Source organism: Podarcis liolepis, assembly GCF_965112155.1.
Source record: "Podarcis liolepis genome assembly, chromosome: 9".
Taxonomy (NCBI): domain Eukaryota; kingdom Metazoa; phylum Chordata; class Lepidosauria; order Squamata; family Lacertidae; genus Podarcis; species Podarcis liolepis.
Genome location: NC_139564.1, coordinates 23,948,044 through 23,968,202, shown reverse-complemented (window position 1 = coordinate 23,968,202; position 20,159 = coordinate 23,948,044). Strand labels below are relative to the sequence as shown.

Sequence of the window (20,159 nt, the reverse complement as noted above, 5' to 3'; positions counted from 1 at the left end):
CGTCACGGGGATTCAAACCGCCGACCTTCTGATCGGCAAGCCCCAGGCTCTGTGGTTTAACCCACAGCGCCACCTGCATCCCTAACAAAGGATGTATGAGTCACCTATTCTTTTTTTCTATTCTAGTGTACATTGTTCCATCAGTTTTGTCAGTGGGGTTGCTAGTGCAGATTGATAATGCTGGGGGAGCAGATATAACTGGACAACTGCTTCTTTTTCTACCATTCATTCAAGGTAGGGTGTGCCTAGTTCTTCCCCTCTTTGTTTTATACTCCCAACAGCCCTTTGAGGTAAGTTATGATGAGAGACTGTGATTGGCCCAGAGTCACTCCATGAGCTTCGTTGCCGAATGAGAAGGGCTTTTCCCCCGCTGGAACTCACGAGAACTCAGTTCTGGCACCACTCAGGTGGGCGCCATTGCCATTGTAAGAGAACAAGGGAGTTCCAGAACCTCTTTTTCTAGAAAAATAGCACTGCACGTGAACATTTGGACACCAATTTCCCAGGTCTAATCTCAACACTCTTAACCACCACCCTGACGCTTGGATTAAGCATTAATAGGTCTGGTTGAATGGCCACTTTCATTGTAGGGATGGGCAACTGGTTTCCTACCTGGGCTCCCAATTCTAAGACACCTTCTTTTTCGTCTGTATATAACTTGTTTCCATTTAACTAGGCCTCCCACTTCTTTTTTCATCAGATTATTTACATTCTTGTGGCGAAAGTAGGGTCGAGTCTTTCTTTGGTTGAGAGGTCAGTTCAGCCTTTTTTGGCTATAAGGGAAGACAATGAGACCTCTGGGTATAGGGCGGTATATAAATTCAATAAATAATAATAAAATGACAATGCAATCTAAACCAAATCTACTCAGAAGTAAGTCTTGCTGAATTCAAAGGGACTTAACTCTCAGTTAACACCAGAATGTTTTAGAGCCGCTGCTGGATTTTTCAGCGATGTGAGATTTAAGAAGATAAAAATGTTTCTGCAGATAACTTGAATGGCAAAAGCACTGGCATTAATAGAGGTTACAGCTAGTTTTAAAAGGCAGCAGGCTGCTGACCTGCAGCACCACCATTTGATATGTAGCATATAAAATAATAATACGAAATTTTTAACAACTTTTGCCTTTTTCTTTCAGGACATTGTACCAGTGGATGCCTCTTATGAGGTTAAGGAGCTGTATGTGCCTGAAAACAAACTTAAATTGGCCAAAACAGATGCAGAGTCTTTACCTGCCCTGGAAATAAATAAGGTAATACAGGTTTGCAAAGGCCACAAAAGTATTTTTACTTGTCCAGATAGAACCTGTGTTATTTGTGGCATATTGATCTCCCAGTCTGCTAAAACTGTTTTGCCTTGGAGTCTTCTCTTGCTCACCCCTCGTGATTAGCTGAGTAACGATTTGCAAGCTTGAGATAGCAGGAATTGGGTTCTGTTTCCATGATTCAATTTCAAACAACAATTCTGATTGTTCTGCCTTTCAGCCATAAGTCTGTTTCCCCCCAATGTGTCAGTGCTTTGGGACAACTTGCCTTACTTTAGGAAGTATCTTGTTGATATCATTGAACTGGCCTATTTCCCCTTTCTAACTAGTCTGCCACTGCCTCCAGTAATTTTTTTTCTACAGCATCTGTATTGCATCTGAGTAGCTGGTAGTTTAATATAATCACGTTTCTGAAGTCTTCAGTATGCTATGCATTTCCCTTTTTCCACTTCAGTTTACAGATTTATGCCTCTGTTTTAATTGGTTAACTTCTCTTTCTGCAATCCCGAATTTGACTGTTGACCCCTGTGGCATTCATGCAACTTCATTGATCCCTTGTTTGTTAATGGCTACGTGTCTCTGTTTATCACTCTGAGCAGTGATGGGGGATCTTTGGTCTAATACTATCAACTTTTCTGTTTTAGCTGGATATGCAGTGGGTACAAGTCCTGGCGGAGGGCTGGGCAACACCGCTGAATGGCTTTATGAGAGAGAGAGAATACCTGCAGTGCCTTCATTTTGACTGCCTGCTTGATGGTAAGACACCTTGAAATTTACATACAGTAGCATCAGTTTATGTTGGTCATGTGGGCGGGCTTTGGATAATCATCTCATTTAGTCTTTTTAAAACATAGTTTGTCATAGGTCCAGTAAAAAATTCAAAGTCAGCTTCATAAGCCACTTCAAACCATGAGTCATGAAGCTAGCCTATTAAAACTACCCATTGTTTGTTTTTAAACTAGAATCATTGGTTTGAATGTGATGCTAAGCTGAGATTCTTCGAAAGACTCTCGGCTGAGTATGAGGAAAAGGGAAAAGTTTTGCCCAGGCTCCTTGAGGCAAAAGCCAATATTTTTGCAAATGTGGCTACTGGTAAAAAATCAAAACCCTCCTCTCCAGGGTTTTCCCCAAGCAATTGGAGACTGCGCCTGCACTCGACTGATCTTTCCCCTGCCTTTTTCATTTCTCTCTGTGTTATGGGGCACCAGGGAGCAGGGCAGCTGGTTGCAACAGGAGGGGGAGACTCCCTGGATTCTTCAGCAGCCTATCTCATCTGTTTCCTGGTTCCCCTCCTCTGCTGCCTCTGAGTCTGGTCTGCCTTCTGCCACAGTCTCTTCCTGCTCACTAAACGCTGTTGTCCCTTCAGCTTCCGACATCTCCTCCCCGCCAGTTTGCTCCCTCTTCTTTCTCTGACCTTACATCATTGTCCCACCACCAATCCCCTGGTTCTGAGCCTTGTTCCCCTAGGGGGTTCCCTTGGAGGTTCCCCAGCTGGTGCCTCCCACCTCTCCTCTGCATCCAGCCAGACCGTGACATCACGTATGGTTGAAACCACATACATGAAATTCATGTAAGATGTGTGCGCACACACATACTCAACACACACAGCTCCCTGTCACATATAATATATATGCACATGCTTAAATATATTTATACACACAAACATATTTATTGATTTATCTTGTGGACTAGTAGGGACCCAAAAAAATGATCTAGATGTCATTGCTGAAAAAAAGAAGGAGTCCAGGGGTCATAGTGAGTTTCATAAAGGAGTGAGAAACATGTAAGAGAAGAGCTAATATGTCAAATGCATGGATAGCCATCTGCAAAACATTTACTCTACAAATATAACCTTGTATACTAAAATTTGTTTCTTTATTGGAAACAAATGTAGTTCTAAGAATTCCAGGTAATAGCTTCCCGCAAGCATAAAATCAACTGGCAATCGTTGAAGCTTGAAGTGATAAATGCAGAACGTTTCTTTGTAAGGAAATGGATATTTAAAACAAACCATGTATTGTTGTAGGATCGCCATGCATTGCAGCAGGCTGTTGGGTGTCAAATTTGCAAGACATAGACAAAAATGCCATGTTCCAGATTAATTATGTAGGAACTCCCTATTAATATGTGCATAAGCTTTTTCAGCTTGAGCATGTTTTGTCAGTGTTACAGTAGGCTCATATTTTGGAGTGCTGTTCTTGTTATTAACATTGATTTATTAATTGCCTTCTAAGTCAGTGTTTCCCAAACTTGGGTCTCCAGCTGTTTTTGGACTACAACTCCCATAATCCCCATCTAGCAAGACCAGTGGTCAGGGATGATGGGAACTGTAGTCCAAAAACAGCTGGAGACCCAAACTTGGGAAACACTGTTCTAAGTGAAGAAGCCTGCCTGATGCCGGAAGGCAGTGTTTTCCAAAGTGTAGGAACTGGTACAAATAAAGATTGATTTATTACGACTCCAGAACAGATGCTACGTGGCCGTGCCAGTTCTGCGGATCGAAGTGGTTGAATGGGTATATATGTACTTTACCATAGTACTTTTGATGTTTGAGAGATTATTGTATTATTCCTACTCATTTTTATGTGCGTCGGTGAGCTCCCATTGCTCGGTCCCTGCTCCTGCCGACCTAGCAGTTCGAAAGCACGTCAAAGTGCAAGTAGATAAAAAGGTACCGCTCCAGCGGGAAGGTAAACGGCGTTTCTGTGCACTGCTCTGGTTCGCCAGAAGCGGCTTAGTCATGCTGGCCACATAGCCCGGAAGCTGTACGCCGGCTCCCTCGGCCAATAAAGTGAGATGAGCGCCGCAACTCCAGAGTTGGCCACAACTGGACCTAATGGTCAGGGGTCCCTTTACCTTTACCTTAACCACCTTAGTAGAAGTAATACTGGAGAATGGATTGCATAAGTCAAGTAAGTGTGTCTGTGTTTATACCTACCCCTGCCAAAATGTGAACTTCCTTTTATTTCCTCAAAATGCTTCAGTGCGTGCTTCCAACTTTTCTGCAGCAGTTGGGTATCTCTTAGCTTCCAATCTTGTGGATCACCAGAAGGAAAGATGTGTCTCTTTGCCCCAGGCATTAGTTATTTGCTTCAACTGCATGACAATAAGGCAATTTCAAGCCAATATGGCAGGGACAGTATTGGGGAACAGTCGTGTGTGCCCTACTCAATTATGGAAGAGCTGGGACTATGCTAAGTTTTTACTGTTGAGTTGGCGGGTTTTTCCACAAGGCACGTTTCCTGGGTGTATCTGTGAATTGATGGCATTGCAACTCTTCCAGAGAACCAGAAACCATTGCAATAGCAGCCCGAATGCTGCATGTGTTTGGAGAGTGCAATTGCTATTTGCTTTGCAGTGAGAATGAATATTAGAATGAGAGAGTCTTATGCAACTTGATTCCATCTTCCAGCTCGGGGCAAGGGATCTCCCACTTGCACCCACAATAGACCTTTTCCTTGGTGCCTTCACCTAGATACCAGTATGGAGAAGTAAAAAAATTCTGCAAAGGATTCCTGAGACAGGCCTATACCTCAAGTGAACCCAAGGCTAGGTAGCCCTGCTATGCATTAGGAAAGGGCAGGCTCTCAAAACAGTAGGTTTTTAAGTACGTTTTTCGCCAGGACACCTGGATGACTTTTCAGTTTAGATGACAACTACCATTGCGTTGCTTCTTCTTTTTTCACCCTACAGGGGGAATCATTAACCTGTCAGTGCCTATAGTGTTGACAGCCACAACGGAAGACAAGGAGAGACTAGATGGCTGCACAGCTTTTGCTCTGCTGTATGATGGTCGCCGTGTGGCTATTCTCCGCAATCCAGAGTTCTTCGAGCACCGGAAAGAGGAACGCTGTGCCCGGCAGTGGGGGACAACGTGCAAGGACCACCCTTACATCAAGGTAGCCTTTTGCAAGGCTTGCTAACCTGAAGCTCTTAATGAAGTTCCATACAGAAGTGCGAGGAATAATCTATATGCAAACCACAGCCCAGATTCCAATCTTCCCTAGCAAATTCTCTCTCCCGTTTGGTACAGCCGACTGCTTGTGGACACATTCTGTGGCCATTCAGAGCGTGGAAGCCAGTCTTGGATGATTGTGTGTGCATATATAGATAGATATGTGACAGAAACAGATTTAGGATGAGCCCCATAGTCTGCCAGGGAAGATCAGAGAGAATTTTGTCCTCTCCTGTGGTTTATAAATGTAGCCTTGTGTGCAAGAGACATAGAGGAAGCACACCAAAATGAATTACTCAGCAGCGATGACAGGAAAACAGCTGGCTGCTCTACTTCAGGGCTTGGCTCAGCCGGATCAGAATATTTAGAGCCCAGTCTTCAAGTTAATGATTTTTCTTTTTTTTAAAATGCTATGTTAATTGTTAAACGGCCCTAATTCAGGTCATAGTTCAAATTCTTAAATGGGGTAGAATGCCAGTTTTGCTGCAGGCGTGCTTGGGCAAAAGTGGATTTTGTGGGGCTGGGTTGGAAAAAACATCACGACAGTGGGGGGAGGGGGAGAGAACTGCCTTGCTCCATCTATGGGGCAGGTGGGGAACTGAGTTTGTCGCCCCTCACCAACAGAACGAATGCTCTGCCCCAACCACTCGTTGCCCTAGGTCTGGCCTCTGCCATAGGCCAGAGGAGCAACACTGTAGGATGAGTTGCAGAACATGTATTCAAGGAAGGCAGAGAGAGTCTGGCATAGTGGTTAGAGTATCACACTAGGACCTGGGAGAGCAGGGCTCAAATCCCCAATCCGCCATGAAGCTCACTTGGTGATTTTGGGCCAGTTGCTGCTTCTCATCCTAACCTACCTCACAGGGTTGTTGTGGGGATTAAATGAGGAGGGGGAGAACCATGTACACCACCTCGGGCTCCTTGGAGAAGAAAGTGGGATATAAATACAGTAAGTAAATAAACAAACCACCAACAGTTTGGCCCCAAGTAGACACTAAGGCCCGTTTCCAACTCACCATTTTTGTTACGGCATTGTCAAACTGATCCCCTTCCTCTGCATTTCTCCCACCCCCACCCCAATTCCCTTGTATATGTTTTCTTTTTAATTTGTATAGCTTGGCGTGATGCCACCAGGCGCATATAGCAGCTCTGTTGCGAACTAGGTGAGGGCATCTTGAACACCACCTTCACTAGTCTGAAAGCGTCAACAGTGGCTCCTGATCAGTTTCTGGGCCCAATTCAAGGTGCTTGTTTGAATGCCATAGTCCTGTTGGATCAATCAAAGTCATCTTGGTTCTGATAGTGGCCAGCTACTCCTCTTCCCAGCAAGTGGCCTTAAGTGGTATGCTAAGAGCCAGTGTGGTGTAGTGGTTAAGAGTGGTAGACTCATAATCTGGTGAACCAGGTTTGTGTCTCTGCTCCTCCACATGCAGCTGCTGGGTGACCTTGGGCTAGTCACACTTCTCTGAAGTCTCTCAGCCTCACTCACCTCACAGAGTGTTTGTTGTGGGGGAGGAAGGGAAAGGAGAATGTTGGCCGCTTTGAGACTCCTTTGGGTAGTGATAAAGTGGGATATCAAATCCAAACTCTTCTTCTTTTTCTCTGATAGTGGAGCAGAATTCAGTTATTGTAACTATTGGCCATTGATAGCAGTGCACAATCCTCAAATCTGAAATTCAGAATTAAAAACAGCTAAGACAAATTGCAGAAATAGTGTTGCATGCTGTTGAAACAATTCCCTTCCTTAAATTTCCTAGATGGTCATGGAACAAGGGGATTGGCTTGTGGGGGGTGATCTCCAAGTCCTTGATCGCATTTACTGGAATGATGGCCTTGACCAATACCGTCTCACACCTGCTGAACTAAAGCAGAAGTTCAAAGACATGAATGCTGGTAAGTTATTGCATGAAAAGGGGGTGGTGTGAAAGAGAGCGAGAGACAGAGAAATTCATTTCCCGCTGCCCAGAAGCTCACTAGCAATGTCTCTTTCAGCAAAGGGCGGCACAGTACCAGTGGGATTTTACTTTATTTCCCTTTTTTGTTTTGAACAAAACACAATTTCTGTGATTGCAGTCCTAAAAAAGCTGTAGCGAAGGACTGCGGTCAAAGTAGTTCTGAAATGGTTTGCTTGGCTTCCAAAAAGTGATTGGTGGTGGTGACAACTTTTCAAACACCTTTGGTGATGTGTGCCCAAGTTTTGCTGCACCATTTAAAAGACTTGCCAGGTAAACCCCAGTGTGTGGTGAATCCGATGATCTCTCTCAGTACTTCGACTGTTTTGCATTTGTTGAATTGTCCTAGATTTTCTTGTGAAAGCAATAAAAAAAAAAGTCCTTGCAAAGGAACAAACCACATGTGTTTCACAGGGGACTCAGAGTGCGATGAAAGGTATTACAGTTTTTCTGAAAAATTAGTTTTGGGAATAGTTTTGCTAGCTTCACAGCCGAGTTGAGAAATCCTCAGCCTGTTAGGTTGTTTGTTTTGTTTTCCATTTTTGTGTTTCGTGTTAGAGAAATAAGGAACAGACCAAGCAGTAATAGTCTGGCAGCTGATTGTTCTGTGCTGTTTTAGCTGGGATAGTGAGAGCAGCCTCCTGTACAATTCTCAAAAGGGTGCTTGGGGGAAGGCGGCTGAAAACAGAGGCAGGGGAAAAATAAAAACCCATGTTCTTCTTTAAAATAACCAAATTATAATAGGTAGGACCCCAAGCTTGAATTAATTTTGGTTTTATATGGGAGAGAGGCGGGTTAAATCTCCATTGGTAAGGTTGATATTTAAGGGTGAACTTTTTTCTTTGAATTTATTTTGTCCCTGAGATATTTCTTTAATAGGGCAAAAGGGCATGGCAGCATATGTGAAGGCGTTGTGCTAAAGGGTTGGGTTTTTGGAAGACAGTACTTTTAGAGTTACATAATTATAACTGGTAATTCATTCACCTGAGTTAGCTTTATTAAATATATTTCAGAGTCAGAATGCAGATAGCTTATTTAAATCTCTCATTGCTTATCCACTGTTGGCCCGGTTTGGGAAAGATTTGGAAGGGGTGTCCTTATCAAATTGGCTTAAAGGAGCTTGGACCGATGGAGAAATTGAACAACAAAATATGGTTAGCTCATGAACGAGGCACAAGGACTCATTTACAACTGACTACATGAATATGGGGAAAAAAAATTCTGATTTTTTTTTTGAGACATCCAGACTTTTTGTTGTTGCTCTGTGTCTTTAGGCTGCTGATTTTGTATTCTTGTGTTGTATTTTCACAAGAATTTTGTTAAGGGTTTTATGTGTTAATTTTCCAAAAATTCCATAAAGTTAATTTTTTAAAAATAGAAAAAAGTTTTGTGCGTGTGTTTGCAGTGGGAAGGAACTTCTAGTAATGATTAGTAGTTCTAGAAAACATTATCTAGAATATACTGGACATAAAGTTTTGCTACTGTACTGTTAGTTTTACTTAAATTGATCAGCTCATTCAATCAGTTAGAGCTATGAGTAGACAGCCCGGGGCATTCCAGATGTTCTTGGACTACAGCTCCCATGATCCTTCACCACTGGCCATCCTGGCTGTGGTTGATGGGAAGTGGGGTCCCATCTGCATGGAATCTCATTAGCTGCCCATGAGCTAGAAGCTAGGTAATGAAATTTAAAACCTTCCGTTGTCTTAAAAAGAAGCAACTTGACATTTACAGATCTTGAGTAGCTTGTTTGGAAAACCAAACATAACACGAGAAATGAGCTGCTGCGCTTTTCTGTAGTAAAAAATGAGCAATGAGTAGAAACAGGACTTGTTATACTTGGGTTAAGAAAACGGAGGCTCTAGTCCAGTGATAGCAAGCCATGTGGAAAGAGATTTCCATGCGTGGTGAAGTTGAAGTGGGAAAACACACACACACACACACACACACACACACACACTCCATTATGAAAGGGAGAAGCATCTTTTCTCTCCCCCTGCTTTGCCCCATGTAGTGTCTGATTCTTGCCAGTTTTGATAACTTCTAAAACATGTTTAGGGCAAGGGGGAACTCGCTGCTCCTGTAGCAATGAGTGTTTAATTTGGGGTTGGTTTTTTTGTGGCATGCCTATAATGCATACAAAAATTCCCTTGATTCAAGGGAATATGTTGATCGGCCAAGCCTCTTTTGATTCTTGGTTTCGCTACTCTTTTATTTTCAGCCATTTATCTAATTGAGAGCTATTTAAATATCCCTGTCAGAGCTCTCATCGCTCAGTTTGCAGCATTGAGACATTACACGACCAGTGATGAGATGCGGCAGCCCTGTGCTGCTGGGCTGCCGTTTGAAGGATCCTTGGCGCCAAACGCAGGTGACAATAGCGCTGGCGAAATGTCATATGATTGTAGAAAATGCCAGGCAGCCAGCCACTGGCTGAGACTTTAAATATTCCCAATAGAAGTACAGCCCTGTGTAGTAGTGTTCATTGCAGCAACTTTGTTCTTTGATCTCTCAAATGCTTGGCAGAGGCAAGCGGACAGTTGTGTTGACGTATCTCTCTTCAGTCGTCTGGCAGGGTTCCTTTCACCCACCCATTCCTCTCCCAGCTGCATTGGGAGCGAAGCCTTTCTGCAAATGATAGACTGTGCAAGGTCTGAAACCGAGGCCTATAGAACATTGCAGGCTGCTTGTCACTGACGGCTTCTGCCTGAATTAATAACCATCAAGCATATTGGCATCCCTCTCTCTTTCTCCCCTTAGACGCTGTCTTCGCCTTCCAGTTGCGCAACCCTGTGCACAGCGGACATGCCCTGCTAATGCAAGATACTCATAAGCAGCTTCTGGGTCGAGGTTACAGGCGCCCAGTCCTCCTTTTGCATCCTCTGGGGGGCTGGACAAAGGACGATGACGTTCCTCTGTCGTGGCGAATGAAACAACACGCAGCAGTCCTGGAGGAAGGGATATTGAACCCAGAAACGACTGTGGTGGCCATATTTCCTTCTCCCATGATGTATGCTGGACCAACTGAGGTATAACGAGTTGTGTTTTTGTTCTTAGTTCGTCCCGACTGATTTCCCTGATGTTCGTTTGTCAATACGGCCTCCTTCGGAGACAACCACTACACTCCAAAACCCTTGTGTGGTGGTTGCGCTGCGAGGAATTTCCAGAGTTTGGTTTCAAGGCCTTAAATGGGAGGTCCTTCAGATACTTCCTGTTTACACTTCAAGGGGCTTGTTGCGCCATCTCTTCCTCTTCCCTTTCTTTCAAAGGTCATATGAGTGCTCTTTAACAGGTTGAATCGTGGCCAAAGCCGAAAGAGCTGGGTTCTCTTCTTATTCCAATGTTTTTCGTCTGATCTACATGGAGTTGAGGAAAACAACTGAGAAGGGAACATGCTTTTGGCAGGCTCCTTGACTGAGCAAATGGCTTCGAGGCATGACATGCAGTGCTATAAAGATGGCTTTCTTTCAATCTGCGATTTAGAAATATTTGAGTTGCTTATTGGTGGGGATTAAGCTTTTTTATACCCTATTGCCATTCTGCATTTTGTAAAGCTTTTGAGGTCGTTTCACTTCTGTTCCCTCCTAATTGCTTAAAATCCATTTACTTTTAGGCCATTTAGCTTGCTTGCTGGGGTGGTGAGTAAAATTCATGCAGAAGACAGAACCACCTTAATCCCAGGATTCAGGTGAAAGATATCCTGCCACTTCTTTTGATGATCTTTCTAATCTGTGTCCTATCTGTATTTTGAAAGAGTCTCTCACTTGATGGACTATTAGGCCTAGGGGAGAAGACTGGACTAAGGTGAGGATAGTAAACTCTACTTGGGACTTCTGTCCAGGGAAATTCTACTAAAATGGTGCTAAACTCATAGCGTCAAAGCTGTTGGGTCTTGCATTGTTAGCTAGCCATCATGCCCTTTGTGTGTGTATATATAAGTTTTAAAAAGGTGTTTGCCTCAAATAACTGCAGAGAGCTTTGCAAAAACTCAAAACAGAAAACTATAATCTTAAGGATTCTGATACTTGGGCAATGCAAGTGTTTTTGTGTGGAGAATTCCATCCTTTGGTTCCCTGGCATCTTCCTTTCAGGCTTTCCTTTTCAAGACTTCCCTTATCTCCATTTTACATTTCTAAAATGCTAGTTTATTCTTGGAAGAGCACTGCCGATGCATATTTTAAATGCTTTGTACTATGGGCTACAATCTGGAACAGGGGTTGGGTAAATTCTGTTCACTACAATGGAAACAGATAACATGCCTGATCCCTTCACTACTTGCCATGTTTATTGTGTTTTCCGAAAACTTTGCATGTGAACATGCTTTCCCTTGTGGTTTTGAGATGTGCGTTTGGAGAACATGGATGCAAGGAGCTGAACAAAACCTGTAAACACTGTTTTCAGCCATGGATGCAAATAAAATAAGAAATGTTCCTTTATTTATGCCGCGTTTTTCAATGACCTCAGAAAACCATTTGCCAATAGTGTGTTTTAGACAACTAATAAAATACAACTCTTCCTTTAATCATTTTCTGTAGGTCATTTAGAAGACATTGGTACCAGATTTGTTTCTGTAGCACAAATGACTTGCAGAACAACAGACAGCTGCTAAGCCAATATGGTTATCAACTGTCTGAACATAGTTTCCCAGTCAGTAAAGATTTAATGGACATGTTTTGTTGGTCTCAATCTGATATATATTTTTTTGAAACTCCTTTAAAAACAAGCTTTTTATGGGGTGCTGTCCAATAAGCTAGGAAATTGTGTTTTCAGCCTATAGGTTTATTACCTACATGATAGCAAAGGCTATGTTTGAAAAGTACAGATACTTTTGCAGGAGTGGGGTTGGGGGAAATCCTGATTGCTAAAATCATTGGGGAAGATCAGTGCATTGCGGCTTATGTCTAACGCTATCAGTCTTTTGGAAAACAACCTTGCTCATAAACCTTATTAATTTTTACCAGTAGGATGAGAATCTTGCTTTCTTGCTTGATTGGCCTTACAGCAACCTAAAGCAAATAATTTTCCAAATCTGTCCTAAACACCCAGAGCTGGAGTGGCACAGCTGTGCATCATTGTTTAAATAGGATATACTGGTGTAGAACAAACTCCTAAAAGTTTGGGATAACAAGGGATGGGGGGGAAGGAACACACATGTTTTTGAAACATACCTCCCTCCAGCCGCAGCATAATCTGTAGTGCATGTCCCTCCTTTTTGTGGTCAAGGTGAAAATGTTTACCACTTGTTCACTCTGGCAATTGTTCAGATTAGCTGCTGGCTGTCATACTTGTACTCTGGTGTGCAGAGGGTTTGGGTGGTAAACTTCTTTTGCTAGTACAGTGGTACCTCGGGTTACATACGCTTCAGGTTACATACGCTTCAGGTTACAGACTCCGCTAACCCAGAAATAGTGCTTCAGGTTAAGAACTTTGCTTCAGGATGAGAACAGAAATCGTGCTCCGGTGGCAGGGTGGCGGCAGGAGGCCCCATAGGCTAAAGTGGTGCTTCAGGTTAAGAACAGTTTCAGGTTCAGAACGGACCTCCAGAACGAATTAAGTACTTAACCCGAGGTACCACTGTAATCTGTGCATTTTATAATGTTGCATTTTAAAGTGTTTTGAAAAAAGTTGTGAGTGTGATGGTTGCAGGGGTGCCCACACTTTTTTCAAAGAGGGCCGGATTTGATGAAGTGAACATGTGTGAGGGCCGACCAAAGTTGTTGAGCTTTTTGGGGAATCTAACCCCAAAGTTGTTGAGCTTTTTCTACAATTTTACCCCAGAGTTGTTGAGGTTTTTTATAGGATTTTACCCCAGGACATATACTGCCACGGGGGCTGGATTAAATTGACCGGCGGGCCGGATTAGGCCCCCGAAACGGGCCTTGGACATGCCTGGTTTAAAGCTTTCTCTGAAACCTGACATCTGACTTGCAACGTAATGTGCCAGAAAAGAAGAAAGAGCGTGACTGCATCTGTAGTGGCACTGATGTGTTATGTTAATGTTTATTTCTGTGCTGCCTATCAGCCAAAAAAAAAAAAAAAAAAAGCCCACAAGGAGACTCACAAGAGATAAAATAAATAAATAATGTTAGATACCAGATAAAAATCTTTTGGGCAGTATTCAGCACACCATGGAAAAGCTTAGAGGACACACTAGCCTGGAAGCTGTACAAAAACTTTATTATTTCTCTCCAGGAAGAACAGAACAGCAACAGGAAAACTCCTGAGTCTGCTGCAGTGCCACCTAGTGATTAAAGTATATAATGACACAATCCAAGCACATTGCTTACTATGAAAAGTCTTTTTCCGCCCTGAATTTTGTAACTTCGCCTTTTGTGTTTTGTTTGTGTTGTCATTTCTGGGTAGATGAGAAACTCTGCAGTCTTTGACTACTTCAGAGGAGCTTGCAAGCACGGGTGGGGGAGAGATGATTGAATGCTAAGACGTATAAACCTTTGTCAGCTTGCAGTTCTGGAGCTATTCCTAAGCATCCAGCTTAAAATGAATAATTTTTGTTGCAAACACTTTTTATTAGCAATTTATTTTATTATGTCAAAAGGATGTGAATTGGAAATCTCCTGGCTGGAATAAGCAAAATAGTGTTGTTGTTTTTCTTGAGCAAAGTTTCTGGAAAAAATTAGGAGGATCTCAGCTTACTACTTCTCTTTCCTCTGTGGTTGTGCAAAAGCCTCAGAAACTCACAGATGAATAAAAGATCTCTAACAAACCCACAAAATCCATCTCATGATTAGGGCTGCAAAGTTGGATTGATTAACTGGTTAGATTATTCTTATTTTTTAAAACAAAATCTGTCGCTTGACTACAAAGATGCCCTGGCTAACTCTTGTTATTTTTGTTTTAAAAAGCATTTGGAAAAAAATTAGAAGTACATACTCAGGGTTGCAGGTTCGATCCCCCTATGGGACAGCTGCATATTCCAACACTGCAGGGGGTTGAACTAGATAATCCTCAGGGTCCCTTCCAACTCTATGATTCTATGACCCATATAAGCCTATATCTTTCCAGGTTTATTCTGGTTTCAAATAAGGTTAATATTATGGCATATAATGGTAGCATTCAGATTAACTGGTAGCATAGGAAAGCCTCCTACAACATGAAGGGCAACATGACCACACACCCAGCAATTATCGTAATTTTCCGTGTATAAGACGAGGATTGTTTATTTTAAAATTATGTTACAAATCGGGGGGTAGTCTTATACACGGACAGTGCAGTGTGGGAATGGGCGCTTGGTTGCTTCCACGAGCAGGAGATAGTCACTGGCAATCAGGCGGGTGATTGGTGACTGTGGCAAGGGCTGTTGTAGATTGGGTGTTGCTGCAGCAATTGGGCGGGTGATTGGCAGGTGCTGGTGGTGACCAGGCAGATGATTGGTGGCTTTGTCAATGCGTGAGATTGGCTGCGTTTGTCTGGCAGGTGAGAGATTATCAGGAATCCTCCCCCCCCCCAAAAAAAAAGTTCAACAGCCCTTGGCAATCCCCCCTCAAAAAACCCAACAAGTCTGGGCAATGTTGTTGTTGTTGTTTAGTCGTTTAGTCGTGTCCGACTCTTCGTGACCCCATGGATCAGAGCACGCCAGGCACTCCTGTCTTCCACTGCCTCCCGCAGTTTAGTCAAACACTAGCCAACCATCTTGTCCTCTGTTGTCCCCTTCTCCTTGTGCCCTCCATCTTTCCCAACATCAGGGTCTTTTCCAGGGAGTCTTCTCTTCTCATGAGGTGGCCAAACTATTGGAGCCTCAGCTTCACAATCTGTCCTTCCAGTGAGCACTCAGGGCTGATTTCCTTAAGAGTGGATAGGTTGGATCTTCTTGCAGTCCATGGGACTCTCAAGAGTCTCCTCCAGCATCATAATTCAAAAGCATCCATTCTTCGGCGATCAGCCTTCTTTATGGTCCAGCTCTCACTTCCATACATCACTACTGGGAAAACCATAGCTTTAACTATACAGACCTTTGTTGGCAAGGTGATGTCTCTGCTTTTTAATATGCTGTCTGGGCAATACTCGCCCCAAAAAGCTTAACTTTTGGCAATCTCCCCCCCCCATTTTTTAAATTTGGAGTCCCCCAAAATACACAGGGGCGTCTTATATACAGAAAAATACGTATTTCTCTGGGCAATGGGTTCACTCATGACCTTGAAACCAGCTCACCAGCTTTTTGCTTTCTGCTTCTACATGCCATCCCACCAACTTGTTGCTCTTTTGAGAATCCAGTTTCCCTCCTTGTCCATGCCTTCCCACTTTAGCTAACCAGAGTTGAATGCATGACTGCGATTGAAAGCTTTCCTTGGCACTAATCTCTGTCTTGTCCAGAGGCATGCCTTTATGGCCACTTGATCAAAGGGGAGCTAATTGACACAAATGGGCAGCCTCCCTTCAAGAGTGCTAGTTTTGACTCCTGGCAGGAAGGTTTCTTTGCCAAGGGGCCGTCTACTGTTTTAGGGAACTGCTGTACAAATTACTTTCAAGTATTGCCTTTCCGAATGGCGTGTGTGTGTGTTCACCCATACCTAATAAACAAGTGGGTGACCACAGTAGCTCTGCTGCGGGTGAGCACATGACCTGGAGGCTTATTTCGGAGAGCTGGTTAATGTTTTTTTGCTTTCTTGTACAGCGAGCGATGGGCTTCTCCGGTTTCCATGGTTCCATCCTCGCTTCTGCTAACTTTGCTTTTCCGATCTCATTCTAGGTTCAGTGGCATTGCAGGTCGAGGATGGTAGCTGGAGCAAACTTCTACATTGTGGGTCGAGATCCTGCCGGCATGTCTCATCCCGAGACTGGAAAAGATCTCTACGATCCAACCCATGGTGCCAAAGTGCTGACTATGGCGCCAGGCCTGATAACGCTGGAAATCGTACCCTTCAGAGTGGCAGCTTATAACAAGAAAAAGAAATGCATGGATTACTATGACTTGGAACAGTAAGTTTTTTCGGTTTTAAGAGCTGATTAATGTCCCACGGTCCCACACAGTACGCTGGATAGGGTGATGTGGAATTTGGCTTGGCACACCATCACGTCTCAGCATGTACCTTCCAAGTAAATTCTCATTTCTCGGGGTCCAAGGTCCATTCACTCCTGTCTTCTTTGGAAACCAATGGCCCCCACTGGAAACCATTTAGCAATTTTAAGCTGGTATCTTGTGAACTTTGTATAACTCCCCCCCCCCCCGAAAACCAACTTGAATCTGCGCTGCTCTGAATTTGCTTTGCCAGTCTGGGTGGCCTTGGAATGAAACCAGGCTGTGTTCCCGCATCTATCATACAAAATATTGCTTTGCCATGATAATGTAGGCCATGTTTCAAATTTTTGTTTCAAACTTCTTCTTTTGAGGGTTTAGTTTCAGGTTACACTTGATACTGTTGTTCAGTTTTACAAGTTTCTAGGTTATGTTTCAATTTTAGTATGTTTATAATTACGGGCAGTTCTTTTGTCTGTGGTACCTGTCTAAAATCCCTCTGTATAAATCTTTAATTTATTGTTAGCACACTTTATGCAGAATGCTGCGTCGTGTAGGACAGAAATCAGATGCAAGGTAGGCTGTACATTCACGTCACTGACAGATTTAAGGAAGCCTATTTATGCTTCAGATAGAAAAACATCCTCTTATCACAGTAAATAAAGAACGCTAAAAAAAGAGACCTCAACAAAATACAGCGGATCAGTCGGTTTATTTTTATTCATTTATTTAATTTAAATATTTATCAGACACACTTTCATATAAAATATTGTTGGCAAGCAGAGGCGTTATGTTGCAAAGTTGGTGCTAAATCAGGCATGCATAATTTTATAAACTTCTATCACCTCATCTCTTACTCTCCTCCTTCTCTAAGCTAGAAAGACCCAAACATTGCAACCTTTCTTCATAGGGAAGTCTCTTCACCCTTTTGATCTTTTTGGTTGCTCTTCTTTTCCAGCTTTACAATATCCTTTTTCGGGTCAGGCGACCCTACACACCGTATTCCAAATGCAGCCCGCACCAACAATTTGTGTAATGTTATTAACGATCCTGTTTAAGTTTAATTTTCAAGGTTTTTAATTAAGATATGCTGCATCATGGAGGAGATTAAGGGGGGTGGGGGACGGTAGTTTACATAACATCACCTCTCGTATGAGAGGCAGAAAGAAATTCTGACACAATTTCATGCATTTTTTAGCATGAGTTGCGCAAGCAGCCCTAGTGACAATCCTGTTCTGGCTCTGTGCACAGTGTCACACATCCAATATTCTGTCATCTGTTGGGCTGGTTGGTCACACAGGGTTAGTCCTCCATTAGAAAGCAGGGCCAGTGAATGTGGTGTTTCTTCTGGAACACACACACACACACACACACACACACACACACACACACACCAGATTCTGGGAGGGCCCAGTCAGGAAGCACAGCTGGAAGTTAGCATTCTTGTTTTTATGCTCCATAGCAACGTCACTCTTATTTGTCTCACTGCTTCGTGTGGACAGGCATTGTCTGTCACACGGATTAGCACCTTGGATGTGTCGGCTGGGAATGGTGTCTGTACTCAGGCCTGCACTCGCTCGCAGCCAAGCTCTGCCCCGAATCAAACCCCAGCGAAGTTTCCAGAGCAGCCTGCCTTGTGGCGCAGGTGGCTGTTTGCTGGTTGGTTGGTGGTGGCCTGGAAAATTTATACTTCCCCTGCTGTATAAAAACAGCTCGCTGCGTGCTGTGGCCTTTTCCATCCGCGAGGCACGGCGGTGGTGGGGAAAAAGAAAAAAGCATGCGGCCGGGCAAAAGCTTCCAAGTGGTTCTTAATTAATTAGGCTGTGCCGATGGGTTTACTGTAGCTGGATTGGGAAGAAGATGGCTGGCAAGACGTGAAAGCAGAACTCCCATTTGGAATGGTGTCTGCAGCATGAAGCGCAGATGTAGGGTGAAAGATTCTCAGAAGAAGGTGCCTAGGGAGCGGCGCTTTAAATCCCCCTTCAAAAGGGAAGCATGCCAGCCGACAGAGCTACACACACACACACACACACACACACACACACACACACACACACACACACAGCTTGGCACTCTGGGGGAATATAAGGCTTTGATTGGCCTCCTTTCCCCTCTTTTAATCAAAAAGTCGGAACAGAACAAACTTGTAGGCTTTTATTATTCCATTTCCTGTGCCAGACAGCAGGTCATGCTCAAATCTTCTACATAAATATGGGTATTGTCACTTGAGGAATTTTTGATTAAACAAAATGCAGCGTTGGAGCAGTTTATTGCCTGAAGAGACAAGCAGCGGCCCTAGAGCACGATACAGATTGTCTGTTCTTCTCTTCCCCTTCCCTTCACCCAGTGCCATTTGTATTTGAATCTGAAAGACGTTTTTGAAACCTTGGCAGGCACCAGCCATTTATTTTATTTTTTGCAGGCCCAATGTGCAAAGTGGAAAATTGGGAAGGAGTGTGCATAGGGAATGTTTCACAAGGGGGAAATTAAAATGGGTTTAGTCTTCCCAGAGTCCTAGACTCGGTCTTGGACTATCAATAGACAGCATGTTCCTCAATTGTGTAGGTAGCACTTTGTCAAGACTTCTGGACGATCCAGGCAATGAATACAGTAGGAGGGCTTTTGAAGTATTGAAAACATTGATTGTGGTGAAAATTTGCCAGTAAACACACACACACACACACACACACACACACAGAGAGAGAGAGAGAGAGAGAGAGAGAGAGAGAGTTTGGCCAGTTTTCAGACTGCATATGATGAAAGAACATCTGGCCTATTTAATTATTTTTTTTAAGAGTACATGTATTTGGCCATGTGAGGATGGGTAACTATTACAAGACAAGACTTGGCAAGTCAACCATATTGTTTTGGTGGTGCACAGATTCATAAGCTTTTATTGGAAGCCAACTGTACAATTTAGCTACAGGGTGCTGCTCAGAACAAGCATTGTTCAGCATGGAAATGTGGCTTGCAAAAAACCCAAGAGAAGTCCGTTTGGAGAAGTTAATGGTTCAGTGTCTTTCCAGTATCAGATGTCCCTTTATCCCTTGCAGAGTTTTTGTATACAGTAGCTCTAGGAAGTTTATATCCGCTTCTGGAGCATTTGTTGTTGGTCCAAGAGAATGAGAGGTGGTTGCCACACACATGCTTCTTGACTGGTGGCTACAGTTTAGCAGGAGGGGCCTTTAGCTTGGTTAGAGAAACACGGGCTGTGCATTCAGAATTTGATAGCTCAGCTAGAATGTGTACTGCTGCTTAACAAAGGTATAAGCAAGTCCCAAGAAGATGTCAAGCAGAATTGTGGAAAACTTGCCCAGGTGAGGAAGAAAAAACCCTGGAGCAAAAACTCTTGCAAGTACCGTGGGGGGGGGGGAGCTTTAGCTTTCACTCTTTCCTGTTTTAATAAACCTCTTATTATCCAGCCAGACTAATTGGATTCAGATCAGAAGAGAGAAAATAGTTCTTCGAATGCAGTACATAATATACAGAGTTCTGTATTCCACAAGACGTCGTGATGGCAACGAAAGCTTAGATGGCTTTAGAAAACGGGGATTAGCCAGATTAGAAATCTCTATCAGTGGCTATTAGCCATGGAAACTTAAGCGGAAACACATTTTGTGGAGGCTGTGTGCCACCGAATGCTACTTGTTGGATGACATCGGATGGGCAAAGCTGTTGCTTATATGCCCTGCTTGTGGGGCATCTGATTGCCCAATGTAGGAAACAGGACACCAGGCTAGAGGGGCGTCTGGTGCAATCCTGCAGGTGTGCTCTTACATTACATCCTTATGACTTCTCATATGGCACGTGTTGTTTTGAAGCCAAGAGAAACATAAATGTTGCTCTTTCTGATCCTCCACATTTTAATGATTGACGCTATGAGAATTGTTTTTTTTTTTACCTTTATCTTTTCCATTTATAAATTGCTTCCTGTTACGCATCCCGAAGCAGTTTACAATATAATAACATATGCAAAAGCAGTTTTTTAAAAATAAAAAACCCCAGTTATAAATA

General features: G+C 43.3%; 1 protein-coding gene across 1 annotated transcript in view; it reads left to right on the top strand.

The window, feature by feature from the left end:
• The window catches only part of PAPSS1 (3'-phosphoadenosine 5'-phosphosulfate synthase 1), a 50,052-nt gene that overhangs the window by 25,761 nt on the left and 4,132 nt on the right, over nucleotides 1-20,159 (top strand). The window contains exons 6-11 of the mRNA XM_083459222.1: nucleotides 1,139-1,252; nucleotides 1,909-2,020; nucleotides 4,958-5,163; nucleotides 6,977-7,112; nucleotides 9,932-10,200; nucleotides 15,879-16,108. Of these exons, the coding sequence (XP_083315348.1) occupies nucleotides 1,139-1,252; nucleotides 1,909-2,020; nucleotides 4,958-5,163; nucleotides 6,977-7,112; nucleotides 9,932-10,200; nucleotides 15,879-16,108 (1,067 nt within the window). The remainder of the gene's footprint in view (nucleotides 1-1,138; nucleotides 1,253-1,908; nucleotides 2,021-4,957; nucleotides 5,164-6,976; nucleotides 7,113-9,931; nucleotides 10,201-15,878; nucleotides 16,109-20,159) is intronic.